The following is a 27,862-nucleotide window of genomic DNA, read 5'->3' as shown; positions in this document are numbered from 1 at the left end:
AGATGAGAGGTGGAGGCGTCTTTGGGACATGGAGCTGCCCTGGATGGTACTTCAGAGTGAATCACCGGACATTGTAAATCCTCACAGGGCCCGCTGGATGGAATGGAGGAGAGTATGGGCTATGATGTGAACCAATGTATATGAGGTGCAGAGGTGCCCAAAGATGTACTTACCAAATCCAATGGATGTGTCATGATGATGGGAACGAGTGTTGTTGGGGGGGGGGAGAGGGGGGGTGGGGGGATGGGGTTGAATGGGACCTCACATATATATTTTTAATGTAATATTATTACAAAGTCAATAAAAAATAAAAAAATTAAAAAAAAAATACTACTGCTGAGTTGGATAGGGGGCTGGGGCTGGGGCTGGGGCAAGGGCAAGTAAAAATGCAACACCACTTTTCTACTGTCCAGGTTGCTTTTTTTGATTGAGGGTTCATTTGGTGCTGTAAACCTTTGACTATTTTTCAGAGTTCTGACAAAGTTGAATCTGACAGTTTTTGCTTGATTTTTTTGATGATTCTGTGAAGGACAGTCCTTTGAAGCTCCCTACTCCCCATTTTACTTGGTGGCACCATGTCTAGATCAGTTTTTTTAAATTAAATTTTGCATCTAGAAATATTTTTGAAGTGGAGGCTAACATAGGACAACATTTTTTGCCTGCAATTTTCATAGTGTCTATTCAAGAATCAGCCTTACTATATTTTAGCTTTATACTTGATTTTTTTATTTTCAAGGATTCATTCTCAAGATAGTATATTCAGTATAGTAGTGATAGTAGCCAACATTTACTGAGAGCTTGCTTGTGTGCCAGGACTTTAAAAAGCATTTTGTATCCATATTATTTAAATTAATTATAATGCTTATCAAATCTAAAGGTACAAAGCAAAACAAAGATGCCATAGGTAAAAACTTGATGTTATAAATCCTAGAAAGTGACTATTTTTTCCATGAGTGTGTTTGTAATGTCATTTTTTTTTCCACTATAATGTATTGCTTTCATAGCCCTATTTACAAGACATGTATAACGTACGCAAATACAATCATCAGATTGAAAACTAAGTGTACCTAAAGGAAAAGGCTGAAGGATCAATTATCAACAGTATAAGTTGATAATACTGAAACCAAAGCACAGCATTTTGTGTGTGTGTTTGGGGGGGTGGGTGGTTCACAATAAAGAAGGTAGAGAAATTTGTTGCCACATAAAACCATAAATACATGCCAGATGAATAGGCCAAAAAAAAAATTACATTGACATTAAAACATATTATTTGTTTGGATCTGTCATTTGTCAGAGAACTGATAGACACTTCTGCAGCCAATTAGTGATTTGGTATAATTATTGGGGATATTTTTAAAGGCATATAAATTGATATTTTATGAATGCTATCCTAAATAAACAATATTACATATTGCAAAAAATTTATGGAATGCATTTCATTTTTAAAATTGTACAATTTATAGAAAGATCCTTCCTCTCCATTATAATTTATAAGAATCAAGTTGGATATTTCTATTGTGTTTGGCATTTGGCAAAATGAGCTGAACAGTTAGAATCTGCTTCAACTTATATCAGGTGGCATCCATGTAGAATATGGAATCCCCTGCGCACAACTAACATGAAAACATGTTTTGCTGAAGCGCTTGCTAATTTGTCCATAAAATATTTTTTTCTAATAGACAGCATTTAGTTTTTAAAAAAGTTTCTTTTACCCTAGTATTACTCTAAGTTACTTTTGTAGACCCCCAAAAAAATCACCCAAATGGGAAAGGAAAGAACCCGGCAATTATTATTTTAGAGGTCAGAAAACCTTTTCTGTAAAGGGCCATATTAGTTGGGTTGCATCTATTTAATTCTTCTGTTGTAGCACTAAAGCAGTGATATTAAATGAGTGAGTGTGGATAGACTTGACCCACAGCCATAGTTTGCTGATCCTTGCTTACAGTACCAAAACTAAACTTGTTCATATAAAATATCTAGCAAGGTAAATAACAGAGTCTAAGGGAAATATAATCTTTATCTTTTAGAGTCCTTTAGGAAAAGCACAGTGTATTGCCTGGAAACAATTCGCTACCCTAAATATATTTACACAGTTTCATACTCTTCTTACCCTGAGATATTTATTAAGTAAGGGTAATCTGGAGGCGAGTATACAAAACATCTTTGGGCATATGTATTATTTAAAAAGAAAGTGATATTACCTTTAAGCACTGTAAGAACCCCAGCTCCCAAATAAGGACTTTTAATAAGCAAATGCCTGTGGCCTGTCTCTAACATACTGAATGTTAAAGGACAATAAGTTCTCCCTGGCAGTGATTGCAACAATTAAAAGTTATATTTTCATATCTAGTATAGGGATGAAATCGTCCAATATTTTTCTTTGTAGCAAGTAAGGTGGTTGGTGAAGACTCAGAAAATGGACTATCAGGTGAGCTCTCTGTACAGGTAACTGGATCCAAAATGCGTAGAATCTAAGGAAAATAAGAGGTAAATGTCAGATATATGTTTTAACAGTATGGACTGTAAAAGCCATTGGTTTCATTGGTATATAATTACCTATAAAGTTCCATTTCATTAATATGTAATTATTATAAAAATAACATTTAAATGATGAATTTGATTGAGGAAATAACTTTTCCCCTTTCTTAAAAAGCTCTGAATTTATTAACAATGATGTCTAATGATATCATTAGCTGGGTTATCTATTTCTAAAAAAATCATAAAATTAATGCTCTCCCATGGATAATGATGGAAAACAGAATAAAACAAGGTTATATCAATTCTCCCTTACACGATGTAAATTTTTACCCTTAACCAAAAAGTACCCACTGCTTCCCTTCAATCTTTCATTCATCTGCTTGTAATCAGGATTCTGCCTTCATTCTTCTTCTGAAGTGGTGATTTCAAAGTCTTTGATCACTTTCTATTTGTAAAATCAATGAATTTCATCCAAAATTTAAAAATTTATCTGCAATATTTTATGCTAACAACCATGTCCTTCTTTCTTGGGTTATGACAACATGTACTCCCAATTTTTCCTATTTTATTTCCTTTAATGAGGCTCCACATGGGAGGAAATCTTGGATTGAAAAAAATTCTCCAGTTAAGGACAAGGATACCATGTTTGGGTGATAGCTGTCGTTTTTCATGTTCATATTCTCCCAACCATCATCAAATGTTGAGAATGGGTGATGGTACAAGGGAGGTAGGTCTGTAATTGGAAAGAAATGATGAAATGCAGAAGGGGAAAAGAGTGCTCCTCCTTATATATTACTTATTCTAATGAGCTTACAGGAAATGATGGAGATGCCTGTTTCCTTACCTCCCATATGGTCCAGCAGGTTTTTTTTTTCTTCTTCTAAATTCCCACCATACCCAAAGGAGATTGTGGCTACTTAGAATGTCCTGGTACCATTTACGAGCCACCATTCTATTTTAGGACCTATATTTTCAATTAGACTATAGCTTTTTCAATTTTAGTTTTCGAGATCCTTTTACTTTTATGAAATTTAGTTAGGCATTAGAGGACAAGCAAAGATGAAGGAAGTCAGTTAAAATTGCTTATAAATTTATGTGGTGGGGGAAAGTAAGAGAAGTATCCAATACTCCATATGTTATCACATGTCTTTAGAGCAGGGGTTCTTAATCTTTTTCGTTCCATGGACCCCTTTGTCAGTCAAGTGAAAATCACAGACACTGTCTCTTGAATGTAGTGGTAAGTAGTTGTATGACACTCAACTAACATCAGGTCTCATGACTAACATAATTTCAAAATATGGATGAGCGTAAGCGATTTTTCGAGATATGCAACACCTGTAATACATGAAATGAATATATGAATATGAAATATATGTAACTTATTGCATACATTGATGAGTGAAGGAAATGTTAGAGTTCAGTTAGAGGTCAGAGAAAATAAAGATAAGTTGCTTTTATCAATTCATGCTCACGGACCCCCTGAAAAAGGGGTCCATGGACCCCTGGTTAAGAATTTCTGCTTTAGAGATATATAAACAAAATGTTAAGAGAATTCAGTAGAAGACTAGGACACCAGTATAGACAGACTGGCCTCTGGACTTTAGCCTGAAGGTGATGGAGAATAACTTTTACCCTGAAAGGATAGGGAAGGATTTTAAGCAGGGTGCTTTTCAGAGAGATCACTCTATAAACAGTGCAGAAGAGGGGGAGAGGGATGGGCATTAAAGCAGATATGGAGAGAACTGAGAAAAGGAGGTTATTGCAATAATCTAAGAAATGAAGTAGAGCTGTCAGTTTAATTAACTGAGGGAATGTAGTGGATGAAGTACTGGGATTCCTATTCTTCTGGTTTCATTCATGTAACAATACTGCAATAATACTGAACACTCAATGGAAGTACACAAGGGTTAACTAAAAAGGCATGTTCTGTGCCCATGAAGCTTATAGTTCAGCAGAGGAAACAAACATTAAAGAAATAACTCCACAAATAACAAATGAGTTACAACTGTGATATGTTTTATTCTAAATGATAAGTACAGGGTACTATGAATGTATATAATAGAGGAATCTAATGGAGTAGATGAAACAGGGAGTGTATCGGGGTAGGAAAGGCTTCTCTGAGGGGTGATGGAAAGATAAATAGGAATTAGCTAGTGTAAAATGTGGATAGGAAGTAAGGAATCCAGGTAGAGGGATGTTTGTTGAAAGACCCTGGGGTTAACAGGATCTTGGTACTTCAGCAAAGTGAGAGAAGTACAGTATGTCTGGCTATCTCAGAGAGTGAGGAAGAGAGTAACAATAAAATAGTGATCTTTAACATCATGTTAAGGATGGTAGACTTTATTCTAGAAGCAAGGGAAAGTTATTCAAAGAGTTTTAAGCAAATGATAATCAGAATTAAATTTTTAAAAAAATCACTATGGCTTCAGTAGAATGGATTTGTGGGAACAAGAATGGATGCAGGGAGATTAGTTAGGAAACAACTGGTAATCTGGACAAGAGAGGTTGGAAAATTAGACTAAAGGTAGATGGATGGAGAAAACAATAGATTTAAGGGTTGTTTAGGACTATAACAAGATTTGACATTTAAAGGCTGAGAGGGAGAAGGGAGACTCTTGTATTTCCAGCATGAAGAACAGAATGGATGATGGCTCCATTTGCCAAGATGCAGAACAGTGGAAAAGCAGGAGATTTAGGAGAGAAAGTAAGTTCTATTTTAGACATGTTGAATTTGAGATGCTTCTGAGACACCCAAATGAAGGTGTTCTGTGGGCAGCAGAGAGGTGTGTCTGGAGCTCACAATGGATCAGTGCTGAAACAAATGTTGAGAATCATGTAGAGATGGAATCATATAAGATTTATATGATTCATAGGATTATATATAGATAGAATTACAAGCATGAACATAGGTAAGCTTTTTCAGTCAGAGTGTATAATGGAAAGAGATCTAGACCAGACCCTGAGGATAATAAACATTATATAGTGAAATAGAATGGTCAGAGAAAGAAAGAAAGCTGGTGTGTGTATGTGTGTAAGGTTATATAAGGCAAGGGAAGATATGTTTCAAAAAGAGGGAGTGGTCAACTATGCTGAATGCCACTGACATTCAGTGACATAATTCCCCAACAAAGACAACAGAAAAGAAGAAACAGGTTTTTGAGTAAAGATGAGTTGTTTTAGATATAGATTCATTCAATAAATAGTGATGATCTACTATGTGCAAAAGATTATGCTATATGTTAAGGAAATATTAAAAGACACAGTCCCCACCCTTAAGAAGCTTATAGTCTGGGAGAAAGGAAATCAAACAATTTGCAATTGAATGCGATAAAGAGCTATAATAGAGGGGGGTATGTGGCTCAAGCGGTTAAACACCTGCTTCCCACATGGAAAGTCCCAGGTTCAGTCCCTGGTGTCTCCTAAAAACAAAAAAACCAAACATACAAAAAAACTAACTCAGGGGAGCTGATGTGGCTCAGTGGCTGAGTATTGTGTTCCCACATATGAAGTCCAGGATTCAATTTCTGGCCCTGGTACCTAAAAAAAACAAAAAAGAAAACAAAACAAAAGAGCCATAATAGATAGATATATGTACAAAGTACACTGGAAGCCTGGAGGAAGGGACATCTAAATTACCAGTGAGAGTCAGGAAACGTTGATTGTTGAAGGTGATACAGAGGTTGGGGAAGAAAAGAGCTGCTGTGAGTACAGTCTAAGCTGAAGAAAAAGTATCTACAAAGGCATGAGAGACAGTGGTGTATGTGTGGAATGAAAACACTGCTGGAATATTAAGTGGGGCAGGGACAATACCTGGGGAATGATCCTTGTGAAGCGGGGAGACACAAAAAAGATTAGATTAGAGGATGGGCTGGAGACAGGTAAGACATGAGGCAAGGATATTGAAACAGTCTAGACTGGAGTTCAGATGTTTGAAGTAAGGAGGGAATAGATCAGAAGGAATGATAGGATTTGTAAAATCAACAGGATTAGGGGGATGAAAGACATAATAATGAAAATGATAGCTACCATTTATTGAGAATTTACCACGTATTAGAAACTGTGCTATGGGCTTTATGTGCATTATTTAATAGAATCCTCAAAACATCTCTACAGAGCAGGTACAGTTCACTAAGAAAGTATAGGTGAAGAAAGAGGTTGTTCTTTTCTTTTGTGTGTGTGTGAGGGGGTGGGCGGTGGGTAGAAAGAGGTACACATGTGACAGCAAGGATAAATGAAGAGTTATATTTTTAGCCATCTGTGAGACAAGCAAATAGAGAGGTACAGCTGGATTTAAGTGTCTTAAACTCAGAAAAAATGTCTGAATCAGAAAAGCCACAAGTATAAAACTATGGGAATATGATACTCCCTAAAGAATACAGAAAGTCTGTTATGTGAGAAAAACTCAAGAGTTGTCACAGGAAGAGGATGCTACTCCTTAAAAACAGAAAAATGTTCAGAGAAGTAGGAAAGAACCAGGAGAGTATAGTGTTTCAGAATCCAGTGTGTAGTGGGTGGGAAACAGATTACTATGAAACACCAACATTTAAAGGAGGGAAAAAGCCCATGAAGAAGAGTTTAGAAAGGTAGTAAGAGGGCCAAGAAAGAATAATGTCACAGAAGTTAAGGGAATTTTAAGAAAGTAGTGCTCGATAAGGTAAAATATAACAATAAAATATTTAAACATTCATGAATTTTATAAAAGTACTCTGAGAACAGTGAGTGGAAGTCTTCTAATAGGTTAAGTGATTACAGAAATTGAGGAACAAATGACAAGTAAGTACAAATAACAAGGATAGACAGCTTGTCCAAGATTCTTGGCTGTAAACGGAAGGTGACAAGGCCATATCCAGGGAACTTATGTAGAGGGAAGATTTTTCTGTTTTTAGATGGAAGATGCATGGGTAGTTCTTAAGCAAGAGAAAGAGCTGGTAGAAAGAAGTAATAACTGTTGGAGGGAGGCCTGATGAGGATGGAGGGGAGCTATGCTTTGGAGAGGAGGAGGGACACTTTTTCCTTTGATAGAAAATTTTGTAAGGCTGGTTATATATAGGTAGGCTTTTAGGTATCAAGTGGGACCCTGAAGAGGTTTCTGCCTGTGTCTTCTTTTTCTTCTGTGAATTAAGAAACAATGTGTTCTGCTGAAGTGAGGTAATAGTTTGATGAGCATAAGCAAAAATGCAAGCAGTTGAACTGACGCAGGACTGGGGTTTTCAGGGTACCTGGGGGGGGGAAGAATAGAGGAGAAAGCACTTAAGAACTAAGTCTAGGCAAGCAGACTTTGCTTAACGGATACAGCGTCCGCCTACCATATGGGAAGTCCAGGCTTCAAACCCAGGGCTCCTGACCCGTGCGATGAGCTGGCCCACGCGCAGTACTGATGTGCGCAAGGAGAGCTGTGCCATGCAGGGGTGTCCCCCACATATGGGTGCCCCACACGCAAGGAGTGTGCCCCATAAGGAGAGCCGCCCAGTGCGAAAAAAGTGCAGCCTGCCCAGGAATGGCACCGCATATACGGAGAGCTGATGCAGCAAGATGATGCAGCAAAAAGAGACAGATTCCAGGTGCTGCTGACAAGAATGTAAGCAGACACAGAAGAACACACATCAAATGGACACAGAGAGCAGATAACTGGCGGGGGGGGGATGGGGGGGAGGGGAGAGAAATAAATAAATAAAAAAAATCTTAAAAAAGCACAACTAAGTCTAGGCAAGATATGGCAGGAAGGGAAGCCAAGAGAGTAAGTAGATGAGAAGAAGATAAAAATATAGGGATCAAGTATACAAAAATCATGAAAGGATCAAGAAATGGGGATAGGATGAAAGAAAGAGCAGGAAACAAAAGAGGTTGAGATCAAAGATCATGGAAAGAGATGTTAAATTGAAAGTTTTTAAAAGTAGAACACTTTTGGTGAATGACAAGATCCAAGATGGGGACAGATGAGTTAGCTGTTGTTCAAAATTGGTTGTGGTCATAGAACTGTGAGACTGAAGTATTTGATAGTTCACTGGCATGGACTGTGAGTTCACACAGTACTATAGGGACATATGTGTACCCTATTTAATTCTGCAGAATTTGGCACATTCACATCTATATGTGGGAATTAACAAATAATGATTTTAGATCAGAAGTAATCTGTTAACTACTCATGATTACTAAATTAAAATTCGAAACAGAAGTTTTCTTATTAAAGTGAACTATTGAACTATAGAACCTTCTTCAAAACGATTACATTTTTAAAAATCCTTCAGAACAGAGATAATGTTAAAAAAATTGCAAAGGAAGAGGTAATTTTCTCAAAGATCACAAGCTCATTAGCATTGAGTCAGGTTTCGAACAACATTTCCTAACTCCCAGTGCCAACTTTACATTATACCATGTCACCTTAGAGTAAAATTACAGTCTTAAGAGTTCCAGTCATCATGAAAGAAAAAATGTATTTTACCGTTTCAGCCATTTTTTCGGCTGGGGTGTTGCAGAATTCAACTGTAGATGCAATCTTTTTTTGACTGCTAGTGCCAACATTTCCCAGAAGATGAGAATTCACTGCTTTTGCCAATTTGTGATTGGTTAATGCTAGTTCTGCTGTGCTGTGAGGTTGTGCACTGGGGTAGTAAGTCTGCTCTCTTCCCCACTGCAAGGAGACCAAAAGTTCCTCCAATAACCTAAACAGAACACAAAAGAACAGTAAACATTAGTAAGATAAAATATAAAAATCAATACTAAATAAATGAGAAACATATTTTTGAAATTATATATCTTACTTCCATTTCTTTCAGAGTTTAAATAAATATCAATCAGGAAGCCTGTCAAAGAAGTTAGGCTACATAGAGCACCTCTCAAGCTGTTATCTGGAAATCATTTAATGGATAATACTCTTATTAGTTTCCTTATTTTAGTATAGGAACTACTGATTTGATTTGTAGATCTAATGAGATATTCATATGGTATTCATTTTGGTGAATTACATTAACTGATTTTTCAAATGAGAAACCTACAATTCCTGGGATCATCCTACTTGATCATGATGTATAAGCTTTTCATATATTGTGGAATTTGATTTGGTAAAATGCTGTTAAGGATTTTTGCATCTACGTTCAGGAGAAATATTGGTCTATGTATTCTTTTAATGACTTTGTCTGGTTTTAGTATGAAGGCATTGCTGGCCACATAAAATGAGTTGGGAACTGTTCCCATCTCCTCTGTTTTCCAGAAGAATATGTGTCAATCTGGTTTTATTTCTTCCTTTTATGTTTGTAGTATTCACCAGTGAATCCATTCAGGCCTGGTGTTTCCTTTGTGGACAGGTTTTAATAGAATAGACTAGGGCTACGTTATCTATTTCTTCTTGAATACCCTGTGATAATCTGTGTCTTTCTAGAAGTTTGTCCATTTCATCTAAATTATGGAGTTTATTGGCCCACAGCTGTTCATAGTATTCTCTTATTATCTTTATAACATCAGTACAATCTGTAGCATCCTCCTTCTCTCATTCCTCATTCTTGATACTGGTATTCTTTTTTTTCTTGATCACACTGGCTAGAGGTTTACAAAATATATCTTTTCAAAGAACCAGTTTTGGGATCCAGTGTTTTTCTCTATTTTTCTGTTTTCTTTTTCTGCTCTCATCTTTATTATTTTCTTCCTTCTTCTCATTTTGCGTTTAATTTGCTCTCATTACGTTTCTTAAGGAGGAACTTAGATCATCGATGAGACCTCTTTTCTTTTCTAAAATAACCATCTAAAGTTATAGACTTCCCTCAGCACAAATTTTGATATATTGTATTTTCACTTTTATTCAGTGCAAAATTATTTTCCAATTTCCCATGTTTTCTTCTTTGACCCTTGCTGATTTGATTTGTAAGAATATATAAAAGTACAAAGGGCTTTTAAGGAAGACTACCAATCCTGACATTTCTGGAACATGTCAACATAAAAGCAAACTCTAATATTGTAACATAGTTCTCAAAAAGATCTCCTTCCAGAGGAAAGACAAGTACAATCTTTAGCTTCTACCAACAACTATACAAAACTACTTCAACTATAGATAAAAACAACTTATAAATTCACAGGTTTCTTCTACTGTAGATACAACTGATGCTTTCTCCAATTAAGAATGTGGGAAGAAGCATGTCTTCTATTTTTCAGTGTTCTTCCCTCACTTGTAGCATCTCTTTCAGATTATACTCAAAGTAAATGATCATATTAAATGTTGAAACACTAAAAACAAAAACTACCAATATAACAAAATTTCAGGGGAAAGAAGAGATCAGAATATAAACAAGTTCTGTACTTCTTGGTAGCTATCATTTCCTGACGAAAATGTTCCCGTTCACTCAGGAGATCTTGTATAGCAATCTGTGCATCACGGTTTTGACGCTGTAAAACTGCTCTGGAATTGGTTAATTCATCTGCCATAACCCTGGAAAAAGATAAAAATTTTATGTATAGATTCTCTGACAAATCTTATTCTAGATCAAATTTTGAGAATAATATTGTTTTTAAATATAGAAAATTTTAAAAAGGAAAATAATGGTAATTTATCATTCTACCACTCAACTACCTCACTGCTCTTGGCAAAGTACAGAATAATACAGAAAGGCTTATATAAAATGAAAACCAAGTCTTTTCTCCATCCCAGTTTCCTCATCCTTCATATGTAACCAATAAAATCGTATTCGTTGTATATAACCAATGAAATTTCTTATATGTTTTTACAGGAAAAATAATTTATGTATATATCAACATAAAGGTATGGGTTAAAAATATATCCACTTTATTTACAAAATGGGATTATTCAATATAAACTTTTCTACAACTTGTTTTTTTTTTACTTAATTTATTCTGGAGATTTTTTTTATATTAGCACATATAGAGCTATCTCACACTCTCTTTTTAAAAACAGTTTCATAGTTTTCTCCTGAGTGGATGTGCCAAATTTAATTACTTCCCTACTAATGGAAAACAATAAGCAACATTCTAAAGTACTGTTATTAGTTGAAAATCTTAAAACTAAAATTAAAGTTTCAGATTCTACTAACCACTAAATGTCTTAAAATGAAAACTATTTTGACACTGAAAAATTAAATTACTTAAAAATAGCAATAAAATTGAATAGAGGAGTTTAATTTTTACTGCTTTTGACTGTTTTACTGTGAATGCAGATGAGGATGTTATAAAAGTTACATAGTATAATTTCTATAATATATACATTATTTGCCCCTTAAACTGGTCAATGAGAACTAATCTAATTTACACTTATTCTAAGTCAGCAAAACAGTTCATTTCCCTGAATAGGATCCTATACCAGAACTCTTAAAAAAATGAATAAATTTAAAGACTTAAGAGTACCCAATTACTAGAAAGTATAACAGATACTAAGACATGAAGAAACACTTTCCTAAAAAAACTTTTACTGTGGTGAAATATAAAATTTACCATTGTAACCATTTTTAAGGGCATAAATCAGTGACATTAAGTACATTCATAATGGTGACTTTCCTAAATATTTATTTATAGCCTAGGAAACTTTGGTGCTTTGTGGGAAATCTCCAGATGATGAACTTTAAGTCAATAGTTATTAAACATATTATGTGTGAAGCATTGTTAAGCAGTGGAAATACACAGATAGATGTCACTGAGATCTTTTTCTCTAGGAATTTGAAGTTGGCAGGGAGTGGGAGTTCGGGAGACAAACAGACACACAATCATAATAGGTTTTCCTACCTACCAGAGTACTCAGAGGCCTGGACTGGGACCCTGTAGTTTTCACCTCTGATGGAGAGTAGCCTCATCTAGTATGTCACACAGATGTTATCATTTTCTATTTGTGCATAAAGAGATAAAGATTGGGAACCTCTAATATACAGTTTAAAGAAGTCTGAGAACAAAGCATTATGGATTGGGAATGATATTTCAGTTCCCCAGACAGAAGGTAAGGAAAGATAATTTAATTTGGTCTTTTGTGATTAATAATTATTAGAGTCTGAGTTTACATTGGTGTTTTATTCTTAAACTTTATGGCAGGAGTGATTTTTACTATTGAGTAGTGACCTAGAACTTTGGAATAAGGGAGGATCCTTATGATATCACTTCTCCACTTAGGGAGCCAATGTAATCAACCAGAAGAGGTCTTAAATAACATATGAAGTACTTTGACAATTTTAGTCTGAAAATTTTCACACTAAAATCTACTTTCTTGTTTTATGGGTCAAAGACCTGAGATACAAAGTGAAAGCAAGGACATAAAATACTATTTTTACTAGAAAATACCTGCTTGCAAGGAATTTACTTCGCCACACATCACACTGTATTGACATACGCTCTAACTGTTCAGAAAGCTGAGTTGTGTTTCGACCTAGAGCTTCATTTTCTAAAATCAGCTGATTCTTCTCACGGGCTAGACGTTCAAAATGGTACTGAAGATCATCCCCAACAGAAGCCACTAGCAGCTTTTTTAGCTCACGATTTACCTAGAAGAGAACATGATCAATATGACAAACTCAAAATAATATCCCTGACTTTAATAATATAACAAAATTAATGAGAAACGGTGTTTTCATATAAATTGGACTTTCATGATCTAAAGTGCATATCAGAAAGTGATATTAAAAATTTAAGTTTCATAAATATATATAAACCAATCTCTATGTCTATAGTGAGTATGGTTATAAACTAGGATTCTTGTAATAAGAATACCAATTATTGACATGAGAATCAAACTGCTTCCAGTCAACATTTAAAGGGAAAATATTGGAAAAGTAAACCAATAAATTTTGCTAAAAATATGACAGAGAATGTTTTATATGGTCTTTTATTTTATTCAATGTTTAAAAATTCATTTGTTAGTGACCTAGGGTATACTTATCTGTAAGTATATTCTTTACATTGTTATTGAAAATAGCAAAACATTAAAACATAAATATCCAGTAATAGGTTATTGGTAAATAATAAGTTAAATAGCCTATTATTGGTAAATAATAGGTTATTGGTAAAATATGAAGAACACTATTGTTATTAATAATGACATTGTAAAAGAATATTCTGTGACATGGGAAGATGTTAATATGTTAAAAAAGTAGGTTATGAAACATGAACTTCATATATATATTTATGCAGGTATATATGAATGGTATGATTATAGGTGGTACTAGTTTCATTGTGTTTCTCTATTTGCCAAAATGCTTACAATAAATATGGACTACTTTTGTAATTATAAATGAGCTACTTTATAAATATATTATTTTTAGGAACTAGACAAGAATGACTAACCCTATTGTCACTTACACAGACTAGCATCTGGGAAAAAGATTAATGATCTAATAGAGAAACAAAAGGGGAAGAGAAGGCAATGTTTACTAAAATATAAAGATTAAAGCAACACAGTCTATATATTTTTCATTTACATTTACATTTACAATGAAGATACAATTTATAACACCATTTTCTTTATTCCAAATATCATGTATACGTAGGCAAAAATACTTGGAATTTATGGTTTCTTAAAATAGGGATTTCAAATCCTGACTTGGTCAATCCTGGTCTGGCAGTTGATAAATGTAACCTTCCTTTACAACTTATAGGTAGTTTCTCTCTAAACACCTTTCTCCTGCATCTTCAAATGGTGTTAAAGTTTAAGTTCTCAATATAAACTCTAGTTCTACTAGAAGTTCTGAGAGAGAATGAGAAATTTAAAAGGAAACATTTTAGAGAAATGACATTTTCTAAATGAATGATATTCTTAAAAGGAAAAAAGTTTTCTAACTTGTAGGCTTAGAAGGTCCAGGTATAAATTAGAGTAGTACTCATTAAAACTATTAAGGCTGTTCTTACCTCTGTCTGTACTCGAAGCTGGTTTGAAAGACCTTCTTTGTCTTGTAGTAACCTCCTTTCAGAATTCTGGAGCTTTTCCAATATATTTTTTACCTCTGATAATTCCTTCCTAGGTTCTACAACTCCCTCTAACTGACCAGGGATTTCTCCTTTATGTCCCAGAGACTTAACCTTTGCATTTTTGTTGGGAATATCATGGGTTATAGCTGCTTTGGGAACTAATATTCTTATAGCTTCAACTTCTACTGCTTTTTCAGTGAGAATCTTCCCTAACTGAAGAACTCCTGGGCTCTCTGATGGAACTGCTTTCTTCCGTGGACTCTGAAGGTTGTAATGCTTTATGGATTGGACTCCGGAGGTGACTTCCACAGATTTAGGTGGCTCCTCAGTTTCCATTCCATCTCCCGCTCCTCGGAGAGTGGCTAACAAAAAGTAACAAAACATGAACTACTTACTGAAAAGAGATGCCAAGACATGCTTTTGCATTTAGAAATAGTGACACTAAAAAATGGAAAAAATTTAAAAGTGATTTTAAAAACATATGTGGTAAGAAAGACTAACAAGATTAAGTGTCTGGCATACTGTAGACACTCAATAATGTTAATTAAGTATAAAGTAAGTATAAAGTAGTTAAGTATAAAATAAGTATAAAAATAAGTATCTGCCATATATCATTTTAAATTATCTACCTCAAATTAGATTCACCAGTTTTTGTGAACTCTTGGCAAAGAATGCTTTGCACAGGATAAGGGAAAGCATCAAATATGCTAAACTGTAGAAATGATTAGGGAAAGAGTCTATTCTGTTCTTAGGCCTAAAGGTTTATTATGTCCTGGGTTACACAAAAGAAACCACATCATGCTGCCAGATTAAACTTCCTGAGATTTCACTTTCACCATATCATGCTCAAATTATTTTATTGGTTCCTCTGTTCCCCTTAGTGATTTTCAACTTTTTTTTTTAGGTGCAGACCCCTCTCCCCTCCCCCCTTTTAAAGTAAAATCCTGACAGGAGGCCTATATGAAAAATTATAGGACAATAGTTTCTGTTGAGATAAAGGGAGGAGGTGATGAAATTTAGCTCACCCAGTAACCTCAGAGGCACCATCATGATACAGGTTTGACAGCTATTGCTCAATAGGATTAAAAAAAACCCAAATTCCTCTGAGTACTTCCATATATTTGGTCTCCTACCAGCTAACCAATTGGATTATTCAACACTCTCTGTCTCCCAGGTCTCTTACCCAGTCTTTTGTTCATACTACATCTTGTTTTCTTAGATGGCTTCTTTCTCCACTCACTATAACCATAACTTATCCTTAAGAAGTCAGCATAAACTCCACTTTTTGCATTAAATCTTCCCAGCTGCTCTAGTCTACTCTCTGGCACTTACTGTCTCAAATATTCAGTTTGGAATTTAATCATGAACCATAATTGTTATTGTCTGGGTTTTGCACATGCTATCCTCATTTTCTCCAACAAGGCTGATGAGCACATTAAGGTAGGTGTTAGAGAAACACACATTTTTCTAAAGAAGAAATACAGGGAAGCGGACTTAGCCCAATGGATAGGGCATCTGTCTACCACATGGGAGGTCCGCAGTTCAAATCTTGGGCCTCCTTGACCCGTGTGAAGCTGGCCCATGCACAGTGCTGATGCATGTAGGGAGTGCCCTGCCACACAGGGGTGTCGCCCGTGTAAGGAAGTCCCCCGTGCAGGGAGTGCGCCCTGTAAGGAGAACCACCCAGCATGAAAAAGTGCAGTCTGTCCGAGAATGGCGCCGCACACACTGAGAGCTGACACAACAAGATGACTCCACAAAAAGAAACACAGATTCCCGGTGCCACTGGTAAGGATAGAAGCAGTCACAGAAGAACACACAGCGAATGGACACAGAGAGCAAACAACTGGGGGGGTGGGGGGGAGGGGGAAGGAGGGAGAGAAATAAATAAAAAATAAATCTTAAAAAAAAAAAGAATGAACATGAACTTTGGGATCAGTCAGATCTGGTTTTGAATCCTATTTCCACCATTATAACCTGTTTAATGCTGGATAAAATCATACAACTATCTGAACTTCAGTTTCAACCTCTATAAAATGAATTTAATAGTAACTATCTCATAAGATTACTTTGATAACTAAATGAGAAAATATTGAGAAATAAATTGCCCTGGTCTTTAGGACCAGACTACCTAGAATTTAATTCTGCCTCTTCTGCTTACTAGCTATATGATGTGACCTTGGATGAATTTCTAAACCTCTGTGCCTCAATTTCCTTATCTATAAAATGGAGCTAATCGTATTTAACTTATGGGGCTGTTGTAAGTATTAAATGAGATATATAAAGTGTTTACAACGGTGTATGACACATGGCAAGGCTTTTTAAAGTGTTGGCTATTTATTAGCTCCCACTCTTTTCTCCATAATGCTTAATACAGTACTGCATAGTATGTTTATTAAACTAACCTTTCATTGAAATAAGCTATCTTCTCCCATAAAAGGCAAAACTGGTTAGTTATCCTTAGTTCAGATACTACCATTGCTCCATTCAGATAACAAAAACAGCTGCTTTTCCCCATTCTACCTTACCTCAAAGTGGGTAGTATAAAAAAAGTTTCAGTGAGTCACCTTTCTCCAAAAAAGAACATTCACTAACTGACTAAGAACTTAAGGGGTGTAGAGCTTAGAAAGAATGGAGGGCAAGCTAGAACAGGAAATGCTGCAAACCTTGACTCGGTGCCAAGATGATACCCAGCCTACATGGAACTCCTGAATAAGTAACATCCATTTGAACTACAAGTTGGATTTCTTGCCATTTTACAGGTCTAGTACACATTTGAGAAACTGGAAGCTAAAGCCTATGTATAGTACTACTAATAAACTTTTACTCAATTTACTATGTGCCAAGGACTCTTCTAAGCCCTTCAGATGCATCATATCATTTAATTTTTTACATAATAAAACATAAACATAAAAATACTCATTTTATAAGTGAAGAAACTGAGGCTCAGAAAGGTTAAACAGCTTGTCCAAATCATTGTAAAACTATGACTGACTCCAGAGCTGAGCTGTTAATTGGTCATGGAGACCTTCCCACAACCAGCACTTATTGCTTCTGCTAACAACACTACTTTTCAGGCCACAAAAGCTCAGAGAATTTATATGACAGCTGTATGTGTGCTTTAAAAAATGCAGATCTGATTTGTATCAAGCCCTCAAAGATCCAAATCCATTCCACTGTGCTCGCTTTGGCAGCACATATACTAAAATTGGAACAATACAGAGAAGATTAGCACGGACCCTGCGCAATGCTAATTTGTGAAGCATTCCATATTAAAAAAAAAAAAATCCTCATCATGGTTGAAACAGCCCTCCATGGTTTGGCCCCTGCCTGTCTCTTGGATCTCAACTTCTGTAGCTCACTCCCTCAGACCTGTTTTGTTTTGTTTTTTTTTAATTTATTTCTCTCCCCTTCTCCCCTCTCCCTACCCAATCCCGCCGCCCCGCCCCCGGTTTTGTCTGCTCTCTGTGTCTATTCTCTGTGTGTTCTTCTGTCACCACTTCTATCCTTATCAGGTGCACGAGAATCTGTGCTGTGTTTCTTTTTGTTGCGTCATCTTGTGTCAGCTTTCCATGTGTGTGGTGCCATTCCTGGGCAGGCTGAACTTTCTTTCGCACTGGGCAGCTCTCCTTATGGGGCACGCTCCTTGCACATGGGGCTCCCCTAAGTGGGGACACCCCTGCATGGGAGGGCACTCCTTGCGCGCATCAGCACTGGGCATGGGCCAGCTCCACACAGGTCACGGAGGCCCGGGGTTTGAACCTCCCAGGTGGTAGGCTTTCACCCTATCCATTGGGCTAAGTCCGCTTCCATCCCTCAGACCTTATGCTCCACACTTAACTGGTTTCCTTTCAGTATCTCAATCATAGCAAAAGTCTTCCTTCTTTTGGACCCTTATCTCTGCTGGGGATATTCTTCCTAACTCCCTCTACCCTGGAGTTAATTCCTATCATCTTTCAAATCTCAGCTCAACCTTACCAAGGGAAGTCTTTCCCTGTCCTTCCCTAATTAGGCTGTATTCCTTGTTCATATGGTCTTATAGTAAAGACCTATATTTCTTCTTTTAACACTTATTAAAATGGGAAATAGACATTTTTTCCCCCAGTATAACTAGTTTTATAATGTCTGTGCCTCCCACTAGGATATAAATTCCATGAGGGTAGGGACTGTGTGTCTTCACTGTATATTTCCAGCAAAGTGCCTTGGCACATTTTAAGTACTCAAAATATATTTGATGAATAATACATGAAAGGTAAGAAGGGGAAGGGTAAAGGACCAGCACCCGGGTCAGTAGCAAGGTTTATAAATAATGAACTATGAAGGACTGGTCACTGGCGGCAAGTGCCTACTATACACCAGTTAAAGTGTGAGTTGGTGGAGAACTCTACACTTAAGATACCTACTGTGGTGGTTTGGCCTCATGTGTGGTAGAAAAACATGTTCTTAAACGTAATCTATTCCTGTGGGTGTGGACCCTTGTACACAGGACTTTTGGATGAGGTGACTTCACATGACGTGTGGCCCAGGATGCATCTTAATCCTATTACTGAAGGTCTTCTAGGGAAGGTCACAGAGAAAGAAAAGCCACAGAGGGAGCAGCCAGAAGCTGAAAGTCAAAGTAACCTGGAAGAGAATGGAGAGGCCAGAATAGGCCACCACGTGCACTGCCATGTGACAGAGGAGCCATGGACCAAGGATCACCACAGCCAGCCCTAGAACAACAGTCTTTGGAAAGAAAGCATTATGATAAGGCCTTGTATTTGGACTTCTCCTAGCCTCAAAACCATGACAATGAAACTAAAATACCTACTGTCTAGTTTAGGAAACAATGTATTTTGTAAGCTTCATAAATTTTCTTTTTTGCTACTCTATTTTTTCATTTTAATGGCTACAATATATTCTTTCAACTTAATGTAGCATTATTTATGTAATTATTATTCTATTGTTGGATATGTAGATTTTTTCTGATTTTTTTCACCATAATATGTAATGCTTCAGTGAACACTTTCATTCCTATAGATTTAAAAAAAAAATCAACTCCTGAGTTATTTCTTTAGGAAAATTCCCGAGAAGAAGATCTGTATTGTCAAATTGCCTCACAAAATGATTCCGTGATATATCAGTAGATCTATTTCTTTTGTCCTTATAGTTTTATTTATTTTCTTATTTTTTGCATGCTCAATAGCAATGACTGAATGCAACACTTAAAAAAAAAATACACAAGTATGGGAACCCTGTATTTTATGCATGATTTTTCTGGAAATCTACATTCTCTAGTTTAAAAATAATTACTTAATTAAGAATATATGTATAATGTTTAGAATGGTGTTTGGCACAGTAAGTACTCAATAAATGTTAGTCTTAGTGCTTCTATTATTATTACTCTTTATAAAAATTTCTAATAAACTTTGGATCTTGACATAGGGGAGAAAGAAAGCTTATTTAATAGCATAAAATATAACTTTGGCTTTTATTTTCTTACGCTAAAGCTTTAAAGTTATATCTTTAGACTGAAGACCTATTTAATTAACAGATTTTTTTTTGAATGTTTTATTATGTATCTAGCAATGTACACAGTACATACTTGGTGTATAGCAATGGGAATCCTGAGTTAGATAGGAGGTGGAAGGACATCTAGGGATCTGGACTATAAATAATGTGTTCTATCTTACAAAACATTTTCTATTAAAATAAAATGTTTTGTCATTTCTACATGAAATATAAACCAAACACCCCTTGAGCCTTGGAACTTTACTTTCAAAAAGATGAGCCGCCAAAGAAAACTTCAGAAACTGGGATGAAGGTTTGATATCCTAGTTAAAACATGCTATACCATGTTAACACTGATGGAAAATTTCTACTGAATTGTTTTAGAAATAAAGGCTTCTGCCCATATTTTTAATATATAGTTTTAGGTTTGTCTAACTCTATAAAATATAAATTAAATTTTTTCAATAATCATTCTGGTATTTAAGAAGCAAAGAAGAATGCTATTTCAATTATGGAAAGAAGAAAAAAATACAGCCACATTGAGGCACACTGCAGCTGAAGAAACAAGAAGATGTGATGCTTCTGTCATGGTAAAGTAGAATTTCTACGCAAGTCATGATATTTTTGAGTTGAAATCTTAGGTAATGGAAATTCAAGAACAAATCACAAACTGCTAAATTTAAAAGGCAAAGAAACCTTAATGAGTATTTAGCAGAAATTTTTTTCAAGCGAAACACATTATTATATAAGTTCAATCAAGAAATTCAACTGACTTGTTTCAAACTCCGTATTCAAAAACAATTTAAATTGTTCTACTTACTTAAGCATTTATGAATACCAAAGTTGTACTATATTGTGCATAACATCTTCCTCTTAATAACAATTTACGTTTCTAATGACCACAGGCAAAAAAGGCAGTGAGAATCAGGATTTTACATTTTCTCACCTGTAACATAACTTTTCATAATTCTATATTTCCTTGTGACACACGTAGAAACCTTTATTACATACGCAGTAGGCACAATTCAGGATACATTCACGAGTAATTATCTCAAGTGAGAATTCTGACAAAGATCTATAGTACTAGCTCTGTAATTATGAGTAATGCGTAAGTAAAGCAAAACATCAACCCCTATTCTTCTCTACTCTTTGAAGGGAACCAACGAAACAATCTTTAAAATATTCATCAATATTACTTCCCTGTCTACATATAACAACATGACTTTAAAATGCTGTTTGACCTAATGTAAGGGGGAAATGGAAAGGAGAAATGAGTTTATATGGCTACGAGTCTCTAAAAAAAGAGTCTGGAGGTTGTCAGAAGGATTGCCCTTATGAACAACTGAGCAGAGTCTGAGAGACAGATAAAGTAGATACAACCCCAGGTATTGGTTCCTTTGAGGGCTAAAGAGACCCACGGGTTCTATGGTCATGGCAGATGGGGTTCACTGCCATGTCAGATGGCCCTTCTGTGGAGCTGGTGTTTCTGCGTGATGGAACTGGACTCAGATGGGATCTCTTTTCACAAGACTTTCATGCTACTTTACTGGAATTGTAGTTGGTGTTGAGGTTTAAGATATATTTAGGAGATTTGAATCTCTGGACTGACAATAGGATAGCCAGGCCCTGAGCCTCAACAGACTTCAGCTCCTACACTCTGATTTATTGGACTTACCCCACTCAGCTAAGATGGAGTTGAAGAAGGACAACCACCACACCACGGAGCCTAGAGTGCCTACAACTGAAAGCAGGAGGATTGCATCCAGTATCCATGTGGAATCTTAGCCTCCTCTTGACATAGAGGTGCAACGGACACAACCAATCCAAGGTCCACAGAGAAAAGGTGGCACTGGTGTGGGAAAAGTGGCCATGGTGGCTGATGGGTATGGGGAATGGGAGGAAGAGATGAGATGTGGAGGCGTTTTTGGGACTTGGAGTTGCCCTGGATGGTGCTTCAGGGACAATCACCAGTCATTGTAAATCCTCCCAGGGCCCACTGGATGGAATGGGGGAGAGTGTGGGCCATGATGTGGACCACTGACCATGAGGTGCAGAGATGCCCAGAGATGTACTTACCAAATGCAATGGATGTGTCACGATGAAGGGAGTGAGTGTTGCTGGGGGGGGGGAGGGGGGAGTGGTGAGGTGGGGGTGGTGGGGTTGAATGGGACCTCATATATTTTGAATGTAATATTTTTACAAAATGAATAAAATTAAATAAATAAATAAATAAAACATTTACTAGAAAAAAAAATGTTACTTCCCTCTATGAGCACTGATCAAAAAATTAAAATGTATCTAAGGTTTCTAGCTCATTCTTATCCCCTTCCCCAAGGAAGGGTGAAATGTAGGAAGAAAACAAAATATAGAATTAGACTAACACTCCAGAATAGGGGTTGGCAATCTTTCTGTAAAAGGCTAGACAGCAAATATTTTAGGCTTTGTAGTCCAACAGGTAAATTGAGGATACTTTGTAGGTACTTATATTAATGAGAGAAAACAAATTTCCCAAAATTTTTATTGATGAACTTAAAATATAATAATAATTAAATACATTTTCTGGGATAATATAGGTCTAATAATGAGAAGAACAGAATTTTTTGGGGGGAGGAGATAACACTTGCTTAAGTGGTTCAAAGTTACTGTTTCCTATCATCATCAAATTAGGTTGCATATATTCTCACCTGGCAGGCCAGAGGGCCATAATTTGCCAACCCTTGCTCTAGAACACGGTAGCAAAAAGAATATTACAGACTCTCACAAAACAAACACTTCTCCTTTATTCATAAAACTATAAATCTATGAGGACAGGTATTCTAATTCAGTGGAGTAGTGTAGTGGAAAGAACACCGGACTTTGAGTTAAACTAAGTTTAAGATCCTACTGCCACACATTCTGTGACCTTGGGCAAATTACTTAACCTTAACCTCTTCCCATTCCTCTATGCTTCCAGAATAATGCAAACACTACAGTAGTTTAAAATAATTTTTTTTTTTCTCCTATGAGACAGTTGGGAACTCCTTAGGGCAGGGACTGCTTCCTCCTAACCTTAGTATTACTTGCTAATGAAATGGTACTTTCTTGCAGAAAAGATGAATAAACATAAATGCTTGATGACATGCATCAGTCTGTTAAGACATTACCTAGAAGATTTCATCTTAACATACAATAACTAACTCATTTAAAAACTGCTTAAATTATCTTCCTGTACACTAAATCATTAATTTCTCATTCATTTATAATCTGACAAATTTTTTGGAACATATGCAAATTCAGCTATAAAATAGTTAAATCAATTAGCGATTCCCACTTGGTCATATTAATTCAATATTCTTTTAAATGTCAAGAATACCACCTAATCAATTTTAGTCAATTACTATTAAATTAGAAAAATTAGTTAACAGACAATGAACTTTAGAGTTAGACCAACATTTACCAAAGTGGAGCCCAAACATTGTTCTTGCCACATGGTCAATGAACAGAGCTGCCTGGTCAATTAAGTATGGGCAATGTTGCCAAAACATCTCTCTTTTTTGGAACTTCTTAATGTACATTGGTATATTAAAGGCTCTGAGAAGTCCTATAGTATAACCTCCCTTTTAATCTAGCATTTCCCAAATTTATCTGCCTAGACAACCTTTAATCACTTAATACCCCACATAACTATGTTAAAGTTAAGACTATTTTATGGAATTATATATTTAAATGTCTTAGACCTCCCTATTTAGTTTGCTGTCCCTAAACCAGGGGTTCTTAACCAGAAGTCCATGGATTCTCAAGGGGTCTATGGAAAAATTTCAGGGGGTCCATGATCTTCAATTGAAAAAAATCAACTTATTATCTTTATTTTCTCCTGATTTTTAACTGAAACCTAGCATTTCCTTCACTTATGAATGCGTGCAGTAAATTACAGTAGTATTCATTTCATATCACATTACAGTTGTTGCACATCTCAAAAAATCGCTTATGCTCATCCATACTTGGAAATTACAGTTGTTGTTAGACCTGATGCTAGTTGAGTGTCATAAAACTATCTGCTGCTACATTCTGAGAAGGGGTCTGTCATTTTCACCTGACTGGCAAAGGGGTCCATAGAACAAAAAAGGTTAAGAACCCCTGCCCTAAACTGTCAGATCTCAACAGCTTTAATTTTTATTTTTTGTCCAAATAAAGCTTTGGATTCTAATTTTTAGAATTACTAATTTCATGTTTCTCTTGTAGAAACAGCTATAGCAGCAATGACACATCCCTCTCTTGATGACAGTACTGTCTAAACATCTTGATAGGAAGTTCTGTCAAACATCTTGCTTCTCTTGTAAGGCATTTATAGGAAGTACAGGCTACTGACAAATGTCAATCCTGATAAGTACACCTTTTCTCAAGCCATGCAGTACAAATAACTTTGTTCACTAATAACAATAGCTAACATTAAATTAAGAGATAGTTAAATTATCTTCCTTACTCGATAATTATGATTAAATGAAATAATGTATGTGAAAATGTTTTATAATATTCCTCATTTCAAATTAGAAATATAGAAATAAAAAATAATTTAATTTTACAGAGGTCATGTAATAACTAACTTTCAATCATTAATCATAATACTGTATTAAATGTTTGCTTTTTGCCAAGCACCAAGCTATCTGCTTTCACATTAGGTTATTATTTAATTGCTCTTTTTCCCTATTAACTCCCCAGTTTATTAGTTTCATTACAGTCTTTAGTTTGCTTATTCTAATACTACAAAAGCCTTCTGGTGATATAAGAAATATTGTTTCACAGAACTGAATTAGATTCAATTAAATATTTATTTTTTTCCTTGATTCCTAAGCACAATTTTACCCCCCTGCAAAGAAAATTTTCTCCTGGAGGTCTGCTTGCTGAAAAGTTGGTTTTTAGGAAATTGTTTCTCATTTTTGATTGATGGCCCCAGCCTCTAGAACTCACTCCATTCAAAGAGCAAGCTGATGGGGAATGGGTGTAGCTCAGTGGTTGAGCGCTTGCACAAGGTCCCAAGTACAATCCCTGGTACCTCCTAAAAAAAAGAGCAAGCTGGATTAGGAAGAGTTCATCTGGGGACATATTAAGACTTACTTATGTCTAAGTGAAGATGGCCAGTAGGAAGTAGGTTATGAGGCTCTGAATCAGAAAGAAAGAGATCTGGGGTATAGAAAATCTTGGTGGTCATTTCTATAGACAATTACTGATGCCTTGGGAATAGGAGAGAAAGGAGACTGAAAAACATTGAAATTTAAAGGATAAATCCAAAGGAAAGGAGCTTACTGTCCAATAGAATTCTCTGCAATGTTGGAAATGTTCTATATTGGCATATTCCAAAACAATGGCCAGTAGTCACATGTGGCTACTGAGCACTTGAAATGTGGGTAGTGTGACTGAAGAAATGAAATTTAAATTTTTAGAAAATATTGATTTAAATTCAAATAGTCACATGTGGCTACACAATAGACAGTGAAAGACTAGAAAGAAGGCTGAAAATAAGAGTTATGAGACCTATGGAAAGAGTATTTGAAAGAGTCAAAAAGAGTTGACAGTATTGTAGAGAAGACAGAGGAGACAGAAAGGCAGGGCTAATGAGTGACTCTTGGATTTAGCAAGGAGGTCTTTGAAACCTGCTAGTTTGTCCATCTACTTAACTCTTGAAAAATACTTATTTTTGTTTACTTAAATCTTAATCTTCTAGTGCATAGAGAATACAGCTGTAAAACTTGGCTTTTATCCTAAGTGTTTAAGAATGAGTAGTCATCTAATAAATACTAATGTTATATATTCAATAGTATATCTGAAGTACTGAAATGTAAACATTGTACTACAAAGTAAACACGAAGAGATTTGAAACATGAAAAATTTCCAAAGGAGATATGGGATTTAGTTAGTTGCTCAAACATTCCTTCACATTATCTAAGTTTCATGTTTTAAAAACACTTATCAAAAGAAGAACACTTACTTACCTTTAGTTTCTAAGCTTTCGAGAGTAGTCATTTTTTCTCTCTTCAACGACAATGCACCCCAAGGCTTCTACTCATAAATCTAGAAAAGTACAAATACGAAAAAATGAACAAAATAGCAAAATACCACACTAACATATTCACTAAGAGCTTCTGATTTAAATATGATATTCAAATTGCTTCTGCATTTTAGAAAGGAACTGTCCCTCATATCCCGTTCTCACAGGTTAACGTATTATTACAGCTACCAAAAGTCTCAAAGAATTTTAGGAGCAGTTTACTTTCTAATATTTTGTCCTACTGTCCTCATCAGTACACTCCAAATTATCAGACTAGTGTAAAGAATTTTAGTTCAGAAAATAGTACTGAGGTTAATGGAGGGGGCTTTTGAATCATTCAGAGGACAAAAGGAATTTACTTTCTTAAGAGATATTACTATTAATATATTATCAGAGAAGAACTTCAAACACAGCTGTTACGTAGATGCTTAACAAAAGGACTTAAGGACTGTGAGGTATAGTTTCCTATAGATGTGTCAGATTGAAGAATTAGAAAGATTTTTGATGTCACACTGATGTAATCTAAAGCTTCTTTAAAATAATATAAGTAATTAAACAAGTATTAAGAAGAATTATCCTTACCATGAAATAAATTGATAATTTGAATATCATCAGCCCTAACTTGACTATTTCTATTACCCAGTAATCCACAACCAATTGAAAAGCTGGTGTTGCAGGGACCTCTTCTGCAAAGACACTTTGTATCATGTAACGAAAACTATTTCTCAAGATAATTTGCAGTCTTGATAATAAAATTAAAATGGCGTAGTTCTTAAGCGTAAAAGAGAAACACACGCTTTAAAAAATGGGCCTTACAGACCCAAAGATTCCCTGGAGAAGCTAAGAAGGAAGGCGATACTGAGGAAGTGATAATCCTATCATGACCTGTACAGTGGATGACAACTGGTTTCACCACCAAAAAAGATGATTACGCTAAGTACGTGATACGACTCACCAGAGTCTTCCGTGAGTAACTTTCTTAGCAGGAAAAAAACCCCTTCATTTACAATCTATTGCTCTGAAAACAGGTATCCAAAGGCCCTTCAAGAGCGCAACAACTCCTGAACAAGCGTTAGAAAAACGCCCTGCGAAATCTACACGCACAGTCAGTCCGCTAGCAAATACCAAGTGAAGAGAGGGGGAAAAAGTGGGTAACAGGTGTGAAAGCGGCAAGTGTGGAAGTCACAAGTTTGTCAATATCTACTGGCCCCAAAGTTCCATCCTTGTGCGAATAAGAATTCCCGGAACAACAGGCGAATCTTTCTCTAAATCGAAAAGGACTGGGACACCAAGCTCCAACACAGACCTCCGTCCGTCTCCAAAATAACTTTTGGTTTCACAAGCCCCTTCTAGTATTTACCTCTAAGATTCTTCCTCTCCCGATTTCACTTTACAGAGTATCCGGCGTGGTACCACCGTACGGTTTCTCCGCACACTCAACTCCCATTCTGTAGCCGACCTGTCCAGGCAGTTCCAACACTAACCTGCCCACTCACTCCTAATCACTTCCGATTACTCAGGGTTTCGCTTCCGGGAATATTTTCCAAAAGTCAAAGGTAAACACACCTTATGGAGCGTTTAAACGCAAATAACACAAAACATAAATACGATGTAAACCCTCAGTAAGTGAAAGAGGATAGATGCCTATTTTATAGTAAAATAAAGCAGTGTTTGGAACCCAAAGCTCGCATTCCATTAAACTTCCGGGTCATCAGCCAACCAAACGGAAGTGAACGTGAGGACCGCGGTAGGCGGTGTCCAGTCGCCCCAGGTGACAGCCTAAAGAGGCCGGCCTGTAGATTCCGGGAGCGGAGTTGTTATTATTCTCAGCCAGTAAGGACGAAGGGGCGGGACGGTGGCAGTTCACGCTGTGTTCGGCAGTGGGCGGGGTTCGGTTACCAGAGTAACTGCGTGATGGTGTTGGTAGTGGCGTCTTCCTGTTGCAGCCCTGTTACCCGGTGCTGAAATCCTGAGACTATG

General features: G+C 36.1%; 2 protein-coding genes and 1 pseudogene across 3 annotated transcripts in view; 2 read left to right on the top strand and 1 right to left on the bottom strand.

Moving 5' to 3' along the window:
- Window positions 1-702: 702 nt before the first annotated feature.
- On the bottom strand, window positions 703-27,679 carry BLZF1 (basic leucine zipper nuclear factor 1). Its single transcript, XM_058310087.1, has 7 exons — window positions 27,243-27,679; window positions 25,827-25,905; window positions 14,308-14,729; window positions 12,748-12,947; window positions 10,769-10,897; window positions 8,921-9,140; window positions 703-2,471 (listed from the first exon to the last, which is right to left on the bottom strand). The coding sequence occupies exons 2-7, from the start codon at window positions 25,855-25,857 to the stop codon at window positions 2,286-2,288; spliced, it is 1,188 nt and encodes a 395-aa protein (XP_058166070.1). The 5' UTR covers window positions 25,858-25,905; window positions 27,243-27,679; the 3' UTR covers window positions 703-2,285.
- Window positions 17,546-17,644, top strand: LOC111765525 (U6 spliceosomal RNA; annotated as a pseudogene).
- NME7 (NME/NM23 family member 7) overlaps window positions 27,604-27,862 on the top strand; it is a 295,291-nt gene continuing 295,032 nt past the window's right edge. For both annotated transcript variants that reach the window (XM_004464181.4, XM_058310088.2), the window contains exon 1: window positions 27,604-27,862. In XM_004464181.4, the coding sequence (XP_004464238.1) occupies window positions 27,860-27,862 (3 nt within the window). In that variant the 5' untranslated portion in view covers window positions 27,604-27,859.

Source organism: Dasypus novemcinctus, chromosome 13 (assembly GCF_030445035.2).
Source record: "Dasypus novemcinctus isolate mDasNov1 chromosome 13, mDasNov1.1.hap2, whole genome shotgun sequence".
Taxonomy (NCBI): domain Eukaryota; kingdom Metazoa; phylum Chordata; class Mammalia; order Cingulata; family Dasypodidae; genus Dasypus; species Dasypus novemcinctus.
Note: the sequence above shows the minus strand (reverse complement) of the source record. Positions and strands in the feature narration are given on the sequence as shown.

Coding starts and splice junctions, on each gene's coding strand:
- BLZF1 (XM_058310087.1), bottom strand. CDS start 25,857: ATGACTACTCTCGAAAGCTTAGAAACTAAAG. Junction 9,141..10,768: donor GAAATGATAGCTACCAAGAA/GTACAGAACTTG, acceptor TGTTCTGTTTAG/GTTATTGGAGGAACTTTTGG. Junction 2,472..8,920: donor CCGAAAAAATGGCTGAAACG/GTAAAATACATT, acceptor TATTTTCCTTAG/ATTCTACGCATTTTGGATCC.